This window comes from Colletotrichum godetiae, assembly GCF_030913485.1.
Source record: "Colletotrichum godetiae strain CBS 193.32 chromosome Unknown BDP55scaffold_13, whole genome shotgun sequence".
NCBI classification, from domain to species: Eukaryota; Fungi; Ascomycota; class Sordariomycetes; order Glomerellales; family Glomerellaceae; genus Colletotrichum; species Colletotrichum godetiae.
Genome location: NW_026851261.1, coordinates 311,538 through 327,750, shown reverse-complemented (window position 1 = coordinate 327,750; position 16,213 = coordinate 311,538). Strand labels below are relative to the sequence as shown.

Below are 16,213 nucleotides of genomic sequence, written 5' to 3'. Positions count from 1 at the left end.
GTACTTCTATACTGTGCCCTAGGTACTTGGGTCTTTGGATGCCTCCCCACCCTCGCTACCTTACCTGAAGCTGCGCTCATACACTATACATCGTCGACCTCCACTCCCCGAGCAGCCCACAATGATAAGTCGCCAACTGGCCATTGAACAGAGAGCCTTGGGGAAGAGCTAGTCAGTCAGCATAGGCGTTGGAGAGGTGCCTCATCCCGCAACTACCACTGCTTCAGGCTCTATAACGAGCCGCAAACCGTCTGTCCAAGACAAGTCTAGGTAATCTGGTCGTTTGGGTACGTGTCAGAGCACCTAGGGGGGCAGATTGTCTTGTCTGCCTACGGAGTGCCTCTAAGTACAGACAATTATGGCGGTGCACACCTAGATTGCCGCCACTGAGCGGCATTTCCCTGTCTACCACGTGGAAGGACTCGGCTAGGTTTTCGCGACCAGCTTGATCAACAGCTCTGGGACGTCCAAGAAGACTTCAACGTCCACGGTGTTACCACGTTATCAAGCAAATGTTCCTATGGAACCAGCCAGCACACCGAAAAATCCCTCTGGAGAATCCAACAACTGTGCAGTTGGGGCCCCGTTGGAGCAGCAGAACGAACGTTAGAGGGGCCCCACACGGCCATACCTCACTTGCCGGCGCACACGAGGCGTCATCTGGCGCCCATGGTATCAGCCCACAATGATGTACCGCCTAGGCCGACCCTGTCGCTGTTACGGGTAGCCGTTCCCCAACGCCTTTGCACGTAGCATTGACAGCACGGCTGGGCACCGATCGAGAGGAGACCATCGAGACGAGTCTTCGCGGTGGAATACGCCGTGAGCGCACTCCAAGCTGCCTGCCTACACGACTAACCGATGAGATGGCTTCTTGGGACACAAAACGGAGTACCTAGTGCAACAATTCAGTGAGAGTTGCCGCATACCTCCCGGACGGGCATCGTTTTGGACCAATCCGCGGGTTCAACGGCTCAGACCCCCCTTATCCATTACACTTCACAGGGCTCAAACTTCGAGAAGGTTGGAAGAAGTGTCTTAGTTTGCACCATTTCCAGCGGCCCCCATCTGCCACGGATGGGCCCTTGGAGCTAGCACCAGGTCTTGCCCCTTGGAGGAAATCAGACCTCCGGCTATCACCGCAGCTCGTCGGCACTGGTTCTGTTGTTCCACGCCCACATTAATAGCAGCGCGAAGTCTCTCGAGTCGGCCATACTAATCAGTCGAGTCGGTCTCGGTGTCCTCGGACTCTGCCTTTCTTCACCTACCGGTAACATGGAGGTAATATTATCAGGCCTGGCTAAGCAGCGGTGGCTTGATCGGCAGTCGTATTGCCCTGTCGATCGAAGTTGCGTTGCGGCTGTGTTTTCGACCATGCCAACTGGTAGCCTAAATCAGAGTCACGCCCAACGTCCCAAGCAGTTTCAACTCGGGTATGTGCTATTCTCAATGTGCCTCAGCCGAGATGAGTCTCATTTGTTAGACGGCAGTTCGAATCTCCGATGGGAAACCAAGATATGCAAAAGTCATCTCATCTGACTAGGGCAAACATTTGCTGTTCGCAACCTTCGTGTGGTTATGTCATCTAGAGGCGAGTGAACAGCTACGCGGCCTCCGTTTCAAGACCTCGCCGCGGAACAACACGGCAATGCTGGTCCCTGTATGGACCGCAACGATATTCACAACCACGGTATTGCCAATTGACTAGTCTTTATACATTTAAAATCAATTCCAAAATCTCCGCATCTCCAGCGCTAGCCTATGGTTGACTTTGGAAGGACTACTCCCACCTCACTTTCGACGTTCTAGACGAAGCACGTGGATGCTTCGAGAGAAGCTTGGACTCTAGCTAGAGATCAGCTGCAGCTTCTGGATGCGAAACTTTCCTGCTCGACATAACATCGGTCGCCATTGAAACAGACCGGCGTCTATTTGGTATGGTTATGATAGACTTTGACATCTCATCGAAACAACGGGCCGAAGGACCCTTCGATACCATGCGTTCTAAGGACGGCTCAGCTCTCACTACAGAGAGTTGTGTGGTTTTGTTGATCTTACAGCGATATTGACGACATGCTTCAACACCAGCTCCGAATTTGGACGCCGTCTTGGCAATTGTCCTCTCTTTGGGAACATCACCTCTACGCCTGTAAGTGTTCCCGGGGGTATTTCGCTCGATTTGTTGCTTGATTGGTTCCAATTGGGGAATTGGAGAGCTGCATGTCTCAGGCACGCACCATCTGTGGCCGGCAGCAAGCCGGAAGCCTTCCTGGTTCAGGGCACACTGCGTCTAATTGGGCTTTTCAATGATCGTCGTGATTCACAGCTCTACGGCTGTTACCGTTTCCTCTCTCTCTGTGATGGCTTTGGGTTTGCAAAAAAAAAAAAAAAAACGCTACTTCGCCGAGTTTCCCACAAGTTGACCAAATAGGGCAACCGAACACTCAATGCTATGGTTTAAAGCAAGATACATTGGTCCAGGAACCCAAAGGCCTGGCTGGCTGGCAGTGAAACGGCACGTGCCGGATACGTCATCTGCTGGCCACCCATTCCACGTCACGATGGGATTCGCTCATTGACATTGGCTGCTTTGGTTACGTAGGTCGAGGGGGGGAGGCGTCAGGGCGTACGCGCAACCTGTTATCTTTCGCAAAGCAAGACAAGGCAGGCGAGAGCACGGCAACTTTTGGCCGTTCGCCGCGCCGCCGCCTTGCCAGGCACGCCAGGTTGTGTCTGACCCAGGCTGGTGCATTTAAGGTTCTCCTCGCCTCGGCTGAGGTTGACGTCGATTCCCTTTCGCCAAATCAACAACCACACGCACACTGACACCTCCTGATACCCTTGAGCGCATTCAACTGAATCAGAACATTCGTCCAGTCCCATCGACTCATCAAGCATCATCCTCGAAGACTATCGCTTCCACTAGAAAAACATCAGATCAACAAAATGGGTGCCATTTCCGCCGTCTTTCTCATCCTCATCACCATCCTGGGTACGTCACGGCGACGCAACGTCAGTTGCACAAACAAGCTAGAGGCACTACTGACGTATACTACAGTGCCGCCCGTTGGTGTCTACGCAGTCGCTGGCTGTGGCATGGGTGAGTTGTCCAAAAGTCCACGTCTCTTGCAAGGCGGTAGCTAGGTAGAAATAGCGCTGACCGGTCCATAGATCTCCTCGTCAATATCTGCCTGACGCTCCTGGGATACATCCCCGGTCACATCCACGCATTTTACCTCGAATACGTATACTACGATCGCAAGGAACAGGCGAGGGAGGGCCGTATCATCACCGGCCGCGCACCGGGTGTTTACAGCGACAACGTGCAGAGCGGCGGCCACGGTTACGGCACGATTGCCCAGCCGACTCACTAAGTCGCAAGACTAGATGGTCGCCTAGTGAGACTATCGGTAGCTGTAGCTGTAGCGGAATGGTAGTGCGGCACATGCACGGCAATGCGCGATGACTTAAGGCGGCTGATGTCCAGACGAGTGTTATCAACATCATCCTTGGGGAGGGCGTTCGCCTGGCGACAACAAGGAGGCACTGGACCTTTGATAGCACGCAGAATGTATGATGATCAACAAGAATAATACCACTATTAGAAACTTGACCAACGGCATACACGTGCCTGGCTCGCGTGCAGGTGATGGCGCCGGATCTCGATTGCCAACACATCCTACACGGCCTTGCGACCGGTGGTTGTAAACATGATTCCTGTGCTACGAGAAGTCGCAGCTTGAGGATGTTGAGGGATGCGGTTGAACGAGTAGTGTAGTAGCATGCGTCTCGCTTGGCTCCATTCTCGAATCAATGCTGCCGAATCGGCAGGGCTGGGCAGACGGTGCCATGTGGGCGGAACTTATTGACTAAGGCCGGTCGACGGCCGCTATCGGGTCCCTATCTAGTCCACAATCTGGTTTTTGTGACGGGAATTCCATTTACATTATCAGTACGAGTACGGAGTACCTAAGGTAGGTATCCGTTTGCCACGGAAGACCAAAAGATTCTTTTATATTCATCCTCCGTCCCCCCCTCCACACCCAGAGGCTGTTCAAAATCTCCGTCCTTGAGAATTGCATTCTGATTCATCGAAAAGAGACGCCGACCTGGATTGGACAGTGAGTGCCAATGGGGGGGAAAGCTGGCGCTGGCAGTAGGTAGTGGTGGTGACTGGTCATTTTTTACTATGGCCTGGGCGCAGAGTTGGCATTTTGGACCACCTCAGTCGCTGCTTGGCTACACTGAGGTGCCGGAGGGTACTTCGTAGTGAGGAGGGGAAGTTGGGAACGGAAGAGCGACCGGCGGAGGGGGGGGCCGTGCCACCGTCTCACAGTATTGCCGTTTGGCACGGTAAAGGCCGCTGTCATTGGACGGGACTTAATGGTAGCGACAGGGGGTCGGTGTCGGACCACCCTTTGAACGGCAGCCACGACACTCGTGCAGCACGCACCTGCTTCGTTTGCTGGTGTCGCGTTGCTCTCTAGCCTGTAATAGCCTCCAAAGTCTTGTCTCTAGCGGCCTACCAAAAGTCTGCATTTTTGGCTGTCAGTGTCTACTTTCATTGGGTTCGTCCGGATAGGAGACCTCTTTTGCACCTACGCTTCCAGTCTAAACTGCAAGTAGCCTCTCTCTCCTGCCTCCTGCCTCTTCCCCCGCCCCAAAACCCAACACTACAACCGGATGCAACTTGACCCTAAACATTGCCAGAATACTCTTTTTCTTCTCCCCCCTTCCTGATTTCCCTTTCCATCGCTTCTGTCTCATCCCTCCTCCACCTTTTTTTCTCTCTTCCCAAGAGAAGTCTGCAATCGCTGCGGGGCATCCAGTTTGCAACCTTGTCTGCGCATCTCGAGGCGATCCGGATTGCTTCCTCACACTACTCACTCCACCACGCCGCAGTCACGCTACTCGGATATACCACAGTAGACACACCTCCAGTCGCCCGTATCTGTCTGTCTCAACTTTACCCATCTCCACCTCTCGAGACCGCCCATCGCACATTTGGAAGGACACAGGTCCAGAACGGACGATACACACATTTGCTAAAATAACCTGCCTGCATATTCTCTCTTCGCCCGCGAACCACATCCCAGTCAGGAACAACACTCGACATATCTCTCTCCCACACGCACGCGACGTCCGATACCAGCTAACCATGCCTCCGCATCCGCTGATCTGACTTTTTCCCCCCAAACCCCATCCTGCCGCACGACATAGCAACGTCGACCTGCCCTTCCAAACTACTACCCTGGTGGCTCATGCTGCCATCTCGTTGTACATATATATATACCGGTAGCCCGTCGCACAATCCGCGACCTTCAGTGAAGATGGGTTCAGGGAAGACCCCTCCTCAAGACCAATCCGGTTCATCTCAATCCCGCCATTGTTCCTCAGGTGCTCGTCCCGGAGGTGCCCCCGTGGCTACTCAATTCCCTTCCTCGCTCGCCTCCAAGAGGACGTCGCGAGACTCTTTACCATTTTCATTTCCCCCGCTCTTCCAACCCAACACGTCCTCGACATCTCTTGTTCCTTCGACAGCTGAGGGAAAGCCGATTCCTCTCGACGATAGCACCGCTGCGCATCGTACTTCTGCCCTGCGCGAGCTAAATAGCAATTACCCTTCCCGCCATCGCTACGCCAAGTCTACAGGTGCCCAGAGCAGCACATACTCTCAACCCGTCATTGTTAGAACATACTCTGGGTCTCACAGTCGACCCACCAGTACCAATCGCAGCAACGGTGTAAGCGGAGGTGGTCTCGGCCCAAGAACCGCCTCGTCCGTGGTGAGCGGCTCCGCAGCTTCTGTACGGCGCATCATTGCTCTTCGAACCTCATTCGGCGGGACCAAGTCTGCTCAGAATGGAGGTTTGAGTATGGCTCGAGGAATGGCGAAGAAGCGCCTGGAAGGCCAGGATGCCCTGGCCAAGCTCCCACCTGTGGAGGCTTATAGCTTCAAGAGCATGATGGCCAACATTGAGGCAGAGGAGGGAGACAATAACATCAACGCCGACCTCGATCGAATTGCCGAGATATGTGCCCGATCACGATACTCATTGAGTAATCAGTACGAGGTCCATGTCGCACCTCACGGTTCTGGCGCATCTTTCAAGAGTCACGCATCGTCTTCCAGGCGCCAGCGCCAGAGTGCTGGTCCGACACTAGAGGCCGTCGTATCGGATGAAGAGCGCAGACATAAAAAGCGACGGAGCACTGGTAGGAGGAGAAGTATAGCGATGGGAACCTTGGAGACGATTATGTCTTCCAGTCGATCTTCCGAGGAGGACAAATCGAAGAAGAAGTCGGCCGCAGAGATCACCGCCGAGGTGCGAGGCAGAGCTGCACGGAAGTCTTCAGGCAGCACAACACCGACGTCGTCGGTGAGCGAGGGTGAGGGCCAGTCTAGCAAGGATCAGAAGAACCAGCCGCCGCCACTAGTGAGGAGAAAGTCCTCATCATTCGCCACGGCCATGTTGGAGAGCACACGACAGGCAATGACTGCCAACAAGCCTGCCTCACCCCGAAGCTCAGCAACAGCTTTAGTCAGCGAGCCGGCTTTGCCAAAGACATCGACGAGCCATCTTGAAGTTCGGACGGATGTCGATGAGAGCGTGGCACATCGCCATGTCCACAAAGGATCGGACGAAAGTCGTCGAACCGATACGTCTGGGCCCCAGCACCACGAGACATCAGCTCAGTCTGATCAGACGAAGACACCGACAGGTCTCTTGGCCGGGCTGACTGGATGGGTGCCGTGGAGATTGCCGCCCGTTGTGGGACTTGGCTCAGCATCTGCCCAGGGCGGCGTGTCGAGAAGCCATGCTGAGGGTAGCTTACGGGAATTGCTCAAAACATCAGAGTTCAAGAACAAGGGGAAGGGCGTTGAGGGTCAGTGCTGAGACCTTGGGGCACCGATTGGTATTGCGCATCGCGAGCAGTGAGGCTCACTTCGAGGCTGAAAGGCGCGACGTTGGGCATTTACGAACAAAAAGACGTGGTATGACGAGGCGCTACTGGCTTGATGACCTCGGTATCAAAAAGGACGGCGAGAAATGACAAAAAGAGACCTGATTCTGATACCCCATATAAAGCGGAAGGCTATACACAAAAAACAGACCGGAGACGACGCCCCGACAGAATTGGGGTCGCGGCTCATCAACACTATGAGCAGTACAACTTCACAACACCACGAAGAATGATTTGACGACTTTTACGATACACACAAGAATGAGAGAACATGATATTGGGAACAGGATGGGTCAAGAGGGAACGGCGGCCATGTTAAATATTTATTTTCAGATTGAGAATTGAGACCTATAGGCGTTCAACTGTCGTGCTTGAATTCTTCGTGTGAGAGGGCATATCTCCTCCATATATATCGATGTTTGAAAATGACGTTCAGCTAAACCGTCTACCACACTCCATCGTTTGCTATACCCATTGCCTTACTAGCATCAAGGGAGACGTGAATGCGGTTGCAGTTCCATGTTCACGACGGAGAATATGCTGACTCAATAACCCTAGGCACGACAGGAAAGGAATCATTGGTAATTCGTAGTGGCAAGTTTTCCATCGTCATCGTCGTCTCCTTGGTTTATTCTTCTTACACTACGTCGACCTAAGGTATGCCACAGTCCAGACAGCTAGTTTCGACCAAAGTGTCTCATGATGAGCTTTCAATGGCCCTTCCCGTCACCCTCCAAGAATAATCCTCTCTCACAAGATGAGAAGCCAAGCTTTTGGGGCAAGAACTTCCAACCTTTCGTCCAACTCATGCGTGAAACTCCTAAATGAAACCACCCCAACGCCATGCCAACGCAAAACAATGCAAGAGTTGTAAGACAAACAAGAGGTGAATGGGGTGTTTGGTTTTGCCGCGCGTCAAAGGCAAATCGACAACCCCCCGAGTGAAAAGCCTCATCAACGCGCCCGGGTCTTCTAAGCCCTAGGACGCTCGACAGCAACCGCCGGCTTCGTCTCCACGTGGACCCTCTTAGCATCGCCACGATCGTCGTGAGCTTCGGGTTCCCTCTTACGGTCCCGGGACTTGTTGCTGCTGTTGCTGTTGTTGCCGGTGTCCTTGGCCGATGCCGCTGCTCGTCGCGCTTCCTTTTCCTTTCGCTCGTTCTCGCGTCGGAGCGCCTTTGACTCAAACTCGTGCCAGTCACCGTCCAAGTCAGCAAGCCTAGATGAGTCGATTAGTACAAAATTTGATCAAAATCGAAAAGGGAAAACCTACTGCACTGCCTGTTGCGGAGGTGGGTCTTCGGTGGTAAAGTACTCGTCTGCGAGCACCTCGGCAGCCGACGGCCTCTTGGCGGGGTCATAAGAAAACATGGCGGCGAGGAGTCGGTAAGCAGATGCCGGCAGCCTGTCCTGGTACTTCTGGGGGAATGTATTCGCCCGACGATACCCGGGACGCAGCAGTTCGAACCACGGCATATCAATCAAACCCGGCCACTCCGCCTTGTTCGGTGTTCCCATTACGGCGTAAATCTTGTCCAGCTGGTTAATCTCGCTTCCGTCACCTGGGAAGATGGCGTGGCGGGTAAAGATCTCCACCATCACGCAGGCGGCACTCCAGACATCGCAAGCGGGACCATACTGCGTCTCTCCAAGGAGCAGTTCTGGCGAGCGATACCAAATCGTAATGACTCTGTTGGTGTAGTCCAGCTGGTGTCTTTTGGCGTAGAAGCGTGCCAGACCGAAATCTGCCAACTTCAGAACACCGTCGCTGCTGACGAGGATGTTGGCAGCTTTGATGTCTCGGTGGAGAACGCCTCTCTTATGCAGATAGTCGAGTCCATCAAAAAGTTGCATGGTCATGTGCTTCTTCTGGGCCGCATCAAGCGTGAAGGACGGGTGGTTCAGGATACCCGTCAGGTCGTGTGACAGGTACTCGAAAACCATGAAGCAGTCGTTTCTTTCCACCATGACCTCCTGGAGCTGAACAATATTCGTATGCCGAAGTGACTGGAGAAGCTTGATCTCGCGGACTGCTGTAACAGGGAAACCATCTCTCTCACCCTCCATGCGGATACGCTTGAGAGCAACAAGTCCTTTCGTGTAGACATGCAAAGCCTTAAACACCTTGCCGTACGTGCCCGAGCCAACGACAGACTCGTTTCCAGGCTTGCGGAAATAGACAGACTCTGACTTAATGAGATCATCCGGAAGTTTCGGACCCGGCTTCAACCGCTTCATCGTCTTCTTGATCTTCCGTGTTCTCGGAGCGGTGGCCTGTCGGGGCCCCGGAGGAGGTTGTCTGGGCTCCTGACGGGCTCTCGCCGACGCCGGTTCGGTCGGGGCACTCCGAAGAATGTCCTTATCGATCTGCTTGTCCTTCTCCCGAGCTCGATCACGATCTCTGTCGCGGTCATGGTCGCGTTCACGGTCACGTTCGCGATCTCTGTCTCTGTCTCTGCCTCGGTCTCGGTCTCGGTCACGCTCCCGTTCGCGATCTCGTTCGCGATCCCGATCCTTGGGGTCATTCTGCTGTGAAGTATCCCGCTTTGCAGGAGCCGCGTTGAACTTTTGAGAAATCTCAGGCTTAGGCGCCGTCGGAGTGGGCTTTGCAGATGCCTTAAACGCAAAGCTGAACTTCGACGACGACGACGAGGCCGACTGGGCAGCCGGTCCGGATGGGGGTGCCTTTTCGGGTCGTTGCGAGTTGCTCTCGGGAGCCTTGTCAGACGGTGTAGTATCCTCGACTTGGTTGTCCTTGGACGGGCGGAATGGGTTCTCGCCGTCCTCAGCATTGTCGCCAATATCTGACTTGCTGCTCTGGGCAGGAGTTGTAGAGTGCTGGGATTTGAGGTCGTCGGCCCGAGAACCGGTGCCGGAGGTGTTGGACGTCCACTGTGCAGTGCTGGTACTCTTGAAGCTGTTGCCCCTGTAGCCGCCTCGGCCAGGCCCGAATGGAGTCCGAGCCCCCCCGCGGAAATTGCCTCGATAATTGGGATGAGAATAGTTCGTTTGCATAGGTCCTGTCGGGGCGGATGGTGGTGGCGAGTAAGAGGGGTTTGGCGTATAAGCACCCGACGGCCCGGTCGGAGGTCCATAGTTGGACTGTGAATACTGAGGGGGATATTGACTAAAAGATGGTGAGCAGGAGCCTGACGGTAATTTGAGGCAATATTGTACGACATACTGGTTTGGAGAAAATTGAGAACCCCAGTTTCCCCTGCCGGCACCGTATGGCGACTGGTTTGGGGATCCATTGTATGAGTTGGGGGTTGGTTGCGGGGATTGAGAAAATTGTCGTGGGTCGCTATACTGCTGGCCATGGGCGAATGCAGGCGGCCCCTGAGAGACAAAGCCTCCCCGATGATTGCCTCTGCCACTCATGCTGACCTCCACGCTGTTGGCGCCGGAGGATGGTTGAGACTTGGAAGCAACGCGGGAGTCGTCGCCCTGTTGCACACGTCTACCAGACCCCCTACTAAGGGATCGAGAGGAGGCGCGAGACTGGGACGGCCTTCGGCGCTGCCTGTCTCTAGAACTGCGTCGCGGTGATGCAAGTCGACGGTCACTTCTTGTGGATGCAGAAGCAGGTCTGGCTGGTGACCTTTGACGATGTGACAGCGGAGATCGTTCCCTTCTACGACCGGGAGACTGTTCGCGGCGGCGTGACGTGGACCGATCGCGGCGATCTCTTCGTTTCTCTCTTTCGGGAGAGCGAGACCTGCTTCGATGCCTTCGCCGACTCCTTTCTCTAGGTTTTGATCGGTGTTCGCGGCGGTCGGGACTGGGGGACCGTCGAGACGGGCGTGGTGAGCCTCGTGCACTTCGACCGGCGTCTGCAGGGGGCGCTGGCTCCCGGTGATCACGACGCGGGCTATTATCTCGCCTGGCCTTCTTTCTGTCCGTAGCGGTCCTATCAAGACTTCGGCTCCTCAATCGCTTCGAAGATGGAGACGCGGCGCCGTCGCCTCGATGTGCTCCTCGACTGCGATCTCGCGGGTGCTTGGGTCGGGATTCGCGCCGCGAGTCCCCAGTGCCCCTGGCACGAGATCGATCACGAGAGCCTTCCCTGTACTTGTCGCGACGGGAAGGCGACGGCGATGCTCGGCGAGGTCGCTCTCTGCTACGTTCGCGTGTTCTGGGGTGGTTTCGGCTGGAAGGCTGCGACTTGTCGGGAGGGGGGTCGCGCGGTTTGCTGTCTGGCAATCTGTCTGATTCTCTCGGTCGACGTGGTGGAGGCGAAGGAGATCTGCGGGAGCGTGTCACTTCTCGACCAGCTCTGCCTCGGTCTCTGCGCTCATCGCCTGGTCTGCGGTCGTCTCTCATGGCGACATGTCGAGGGCGGTTGCGGTGGTAGGACTCCATCGCTACAGCCGATACGATTTGAGTTTTTAGGTGTGAGCACGTTGCCTGCCGAAGTTTCCCCGATAACGTGATATCGCGATCTAGTAAGCGTGATATGCAGTTGTCGAGGTAGCAATGTGGTGCCGCCAAACCACCAGTCAGTCGACAACAAAAAGTGAGCGACGATGCAGTTCTGAATATGCAAAGCTGCACTCGCGAGAGAGGAGCGTCCACAAACAACACGCAATCCCGCGCGATGGTCGCAGGGTTTTGCGGTGTCGGGTGGTCGGCGTTTCGGCGTGTGGTGTCTAATGGCATATGCAGCATACCAAAACCACCACCAAAAATCGCGGGCTCAGAATGTCCGTGGATCTGGTCAACGTCCCCCACAGTGGTGCACTTGCAGAACCACGGCCGCACTCCTTCTTCCTCTTTCCCCGACATAGTTCTGGCGCGTCTGGTTCAATCAGAACTCGGCCAGCCTGACAGCGAGCATGTTCCTTGCCAGTCGCGAGCCAGCCATGAGTTTGAGGTGTTATCCCACAAACCCTAGCAAACTATCTGTCCTCCTTCTGCCTGTTGCCGTGCATGAAGGCATGAGGTCGAGGCAACAATGTCACTATGTACGATTTACGCGCCGATATCCTCCAGCTCCTCCTCGGGCCTGCCAAAGCTGACTTGAAGCACAACATTCAGAAGCGCGCGTTCTGGGCCTCTGGGTCAGACGCTGGGCTGAACACCGTCCATATCTACCAGCGGTAGCATCGGCGGCGGCAGCACTATGCCACGATCTTAATGTCGATAGAGTGCAAGAGCATCAAGGCTTAGACAGTCTTGGAGCATGGGCGGTCGTGACGGTACGCGCCGAATGCGAGAAGTCGGTTTGGCAACTTTGGCATGATGCCTTGGGCTCGCCTCTCGACATGGCGACGACGCTCGCTCCAAAGATAAGCCCTGTGGCCGGGCATGTCTTTGGCATCAAATCCTCGTGAAACCTTCCTCCGAAAACGTGTCTGAACAACCGAAGCACCCATACACGCCACACCTATCGGCGTGCTCTAGACGACCAGGAGTTCCGCCGGTGAACGAGTCCCTGATCAGCCCTTTTGCTTGTCTTTGAATTCGAGGCTGGCCATGATGGCCATTCTTTGGCGTAGTAACGATCAGTGAGCATCGATATCGTCAGACCGGCGCGTCGGGCGCGTCTTGGGGTTTTGGCGAGACTTGCTCCCTTTCCGTCGTCGTTGCCGGAGAGCAAGGTTCCCACGTGGAAAAATGACAGCAGTGGCATAACCGGAGCGGCGACAGAATGATAACAGATCCTGCTTTATCCTCCACGATCAAAAGCTGTGGTCAAATACCGACTGCACCAAGCGCCAGACACCGCCATTCCGTCAGCCCGTATTTCCAAGGCACCCGTAGGTGCGAAGTCCTCTCATTGTCAGGAAATCCGTCGGCGCGAAATCAGGGCATGGTGCGCAGTCCCTTGTAGTCCAACATGCACCCTCGTGCTTCGTTGCGGATTGGCTGGGGTTGGTTAGTCGTGATGATTCAAATCGCATGTGGTTGACGGAATGTCTGTCGTGGGCCGAGCGGGAAAACCTTGACAGCGCGGCTACTGTCACGTGATGACTGCATTCGGTTTCGGCTAGCGCGTCTTACTCGCTTACTGCATAGCTACCTGCCACGGCTACCTACCTCGTTATGTGCAGCTGCCTTGCAATGCACCCTCAGTTGCTAACGATGGCATCCCTCTCGTCTTTCTTTCGTCGCAACGATCCGCCCCAGAACGATGACATAGTGACGAATGATCAGATCGTGCCTGACCTCCCATTTGACAATGCCTTAACTCTTAGCAGCCAATGCAGGCATGAGATATCAACAAGAATGCATCCTTCAATATTGGTTCTTGGGCGAGTCCTATCAAGTTCAAAGTGGGCGAGATAAAAGCTTCGTAATGGAGATCCCATTCGAGCTACCATCGGTGTCTTCTCCAAATGTTTTGTTCAGAGGAAGAGCCACATATAGCCGTCTTTTCTATAGCTCATTTCCAGAACTTGCCAGGGGTTATTGAGTGTCATCTAGCCTGGAACAACTTGGAATCAACTCGTGTGTTAGTTGGGCGTTTAGGCTGACCGTGGAATTCTGAACAGTCTCTCATTTCCCACCTACGGCTCAGCGGGGGTCACGGAATGTGGCCCCGGATGAGTTCCCCGAAAGCCGGGGCCATCAAAGAGAAACTGTAACTGTAGCAGTCGAGGACTTGTTGGCAGTGTTGTCAATAACAGAGAGGAATGTTGGGGATCCTACACTATGCCTTTGGTAGTTACACTGCCTGTTGAGTTACAGTCTCGACCACTAGCTCAGCTCAGACGATAAGGCAATCGTGATTCGACCCAAGGGGATAAAGGTTATTGAAGCTTCGGTATTGGGATCCGTTGTCGTACCAACGCTCGCCAACTTCATCCCTAGATACAAAACGATTTCCAAGTCCCGGGTCGGTGAGACAGAGTATACCAGCAACCATGGGGGTCGCAATAAATATCAAAGATGTTTGTCCTATTAATTCGAGCATGACATTAGTTATTACGTTTCCCGTAGCACGTCTTGCATTCTCAAACTTTTGACGGTAGATTATCAAGTTGTTGGAGATGAAGGCGTCGTGATCCCTCCCTTTTACCTTGAGATATCTTAGCCTTGTAGCAGAAATAGTAAACTTGGTGGAGCCAAAGTGGATGAGATAGACCTCCGAACGACCGTTGGAAGACTGTTAGATGGGATCGTGCACTAAGATCTGACGATGCGTGCTGCGTCTAGGTGGAAGGCAGCGAAGAGTATGTGGGAATCCGGACCGAAAGTCCTAATGTGGGAGACTGGATCTGGAGAGGTGAGCAGAGCCTCTGCCGCTGCAAATATAGGGATAGATGACCAAGATCTCTAGTCATGAGGGTGGAGAGATCCACCATCCGTAAGATATTCCTTGATGTCCTTGTTTTTGTCACGAATCGAAGCCCTTGACAGCCTCGTTGGCATCGGATCTAGCTAGGTATCACGTCTTGGATGACCTGTCGAGCTGACCAGTTTTGTGGAATGTGACAACTCGGCGCCTAGTCAACCACCGGAGTCTGGCAGGTGGCAGGATCCAATATTTCGAGTGATGTAACAGATCGCTACGGCGGGTGTATCCGGACGCATTTCTGGATGCTAAGATGATCTTGACCCTCCAGGTCGTGGCCCGGAGGTGAAGTTTTGGGCTGCGTCGCCCGTCATTTACCCGCGGTGTCTTGAATGTTGATGTCTCGAAGGCCAATAGGAGAAATGAGGATGAATGTGGCAAAATATTCCAAGGTCAAAGTTTTTTTTTTGGCCCGGAATTGAGACACGGATTGGATGTGGAAGATTTTTCTCTCTACTCACTCTTGCTTGATTTGGCAAATCTGGGATTACGATTTCCCATCGTCGGCATCAAAACCGAAGCAGGATCTTTGCGTGTGTCTGCAGCTTGATGAAGCTGTCCATAATGATTGGTCCGCCCCGGGATGGGCGTTCCTTTTCTCGCTCTATCTTTCGTCACTGACAAGAAAGCTGCCAAAAGACGTAGATGGGGCAGAGTCTGGGGATTGTCAACCCCGCAAAGTTTGTCGTCATTCTGACTAAGCCGAGCCGGAGAAAGCTCACGAGAGGATCCCACTTCTATCAAAATTGCGAGAAGCCTGGCGCTCCCAGGCCGCCATTCCAGGCGCAGCCACCCCCATGCAAGTACGCCAGAGGTACATCTGTAGACACTTTCTGCCCAGCATTTCGGAGTACCTTACACTGCGCTCTTTTACAATGTTCGATCATTGATGGCAATTCCGATACAGGAGGCAAAAGGGATGCCACAGCGCCCCTCAGGGTCTCCCTGCGCTTTGCTCTCTCTGGGCAATCAGAGAGTTGAGCGCTTTTCCTATAATAGAAGCGGGATAATGTGCGTTGAATATCGGGTTCGTTAGGATGCAGGAAGAGTTGCATTCGGGAGGGCAAGGCGAAAGTCAGAGACGGCGAGTCCGTAAAAAGACTTGAAAGTGTGAGGTGCGTGAGAGAATAACAGCCTTCTAGGGGGGGATCGCACAGTTGGAGAAGACGAAAAAATACACACAGTTACACGCCCGGCGCAATATGGGAAAAGAATTTGTTGAGCGAGATCACGGTCTGGACTTGTACCGGCCTGGTATTCCTCGACCAAACCCACCCAAAACTGCAGAGTGGATTCCCGCTAGTGGTAGCTTCGGACAGGTCCAGGGGCCCTGTAATATCCGCTATTGTTGTCCCACTCGGTCAGTGCTTCCTCCACGCTGAGCGTGCCCATCGCACTCCTCCTCACCCGCACTCTCCAGTTTCCAGTTGACAAACCTGTCCCATCCCCATGATGGAAGTCCAAGAGGGAGAAGACATGGAGGGGAGTACCTTGCCATACTGCCCACTTCGGTCTTCACCCTCTTTTCCACTCTCTGTCTTTGGCCTTTCCAATTCTGCTCCTGTCTTGCTTCTAGCCAAAAAAGTCTCTGCGTGTCGACGCCAATTCGTATCCATTGGGCATAGTCGAAATCAGGTAGCTTCCACAAAAAGATACATTGGGGTTGGCAGCGTTGTCAACACATTATCAAGGTATCGCCTTAGCTGTTGTTAGCGCGGACAAGGAAAAAAAAAGCTGGGCTGGCCACTGGATGGGGGGATCTGCTGCATTGTCCAACCACGCAACCACACCACCACACATCAGACCAGGCCTTGCCCGCGCGCTCGCTCGCTTCTTTTCCCAAGGGCCAAGGACCTTCGTAGCTAAAACCTTTCTTCCCCGCAGACAACTTCTCTCCTCCTCCTCGTCAAAGAGCTCTTGACTTTTCTTTATTTGCTGTCGCTGTTCCTG

At 54.0% G+C, this 16,213-nt stretch overlaps 3 protein-coding genes across 3 annotated transcripts; 2 read left to right on the top strand and 1 right to left on the bottom strand.

Moving 5' to 3' along the window:
• Positions 1 to 2,946: 2,946 nt before the first annotated feature.
• BDP55DRAFT_726846 (uncharacterized protein) lies at positions 2,947 to 3,374 on the top strand (the record flags this gene model as incomplete). The annotated part of the gene is made up of 3 exons (XM_060579206.1): positions 2,947 to 2,992; positions 3,059 to 3,100; positions 3,172 to 3,374. 3 exons carry the CDS (start codon positions 2,947 to 2,949, stop codon positions 3,372 to 3,374), a joined length of 291 nt encoding a protein of 96 aa, XP_060431644.1.
• Positions 3,375 to 5,330: 1,956 nt separating this feature from the next.
• Positions 5,331 to 6,899, top strand: BDP55DRAFT_726845 (uncharacterized protein; the record flags this gene model as incomplete). Its single annotated transcript, XM_060579205.1, has 1 exon — positions 5,331 to 6,899. The coding sequence occupies one exon, from the start codon at positions 5,331 to 5,333 to the stop codon at positions 6,897 to 6,899; it is 1,569 nt and encodes a 522-aa protein (XP_060431643.1).
• A 1,039-nt stretch (positions 6,900 to 7,938) lies between these two features.
• Positions 7,939 to 10,347, bottom strand: BDP55DRAFT_726844 (kinase-like domain-containing protein; the record flags this gene model as incomplete). Its single annotated transcript, XM_060579204.1, has 3 exons — positions 7,939 to 8,185; positions 8,240 to 10,093; positions 10,151 to 10,347. The coding sequence occupies 3 exons, from the start codon at positions 10,345 to 10,347 to the stop codon at positions 7,939 to 7,941; spliced, it is 2,298 nt and encodes a 765-aa protein (XP_060431642.1).
• Positions 10,348 to 16,213: the final 5,866 nt, after the last annotated feature.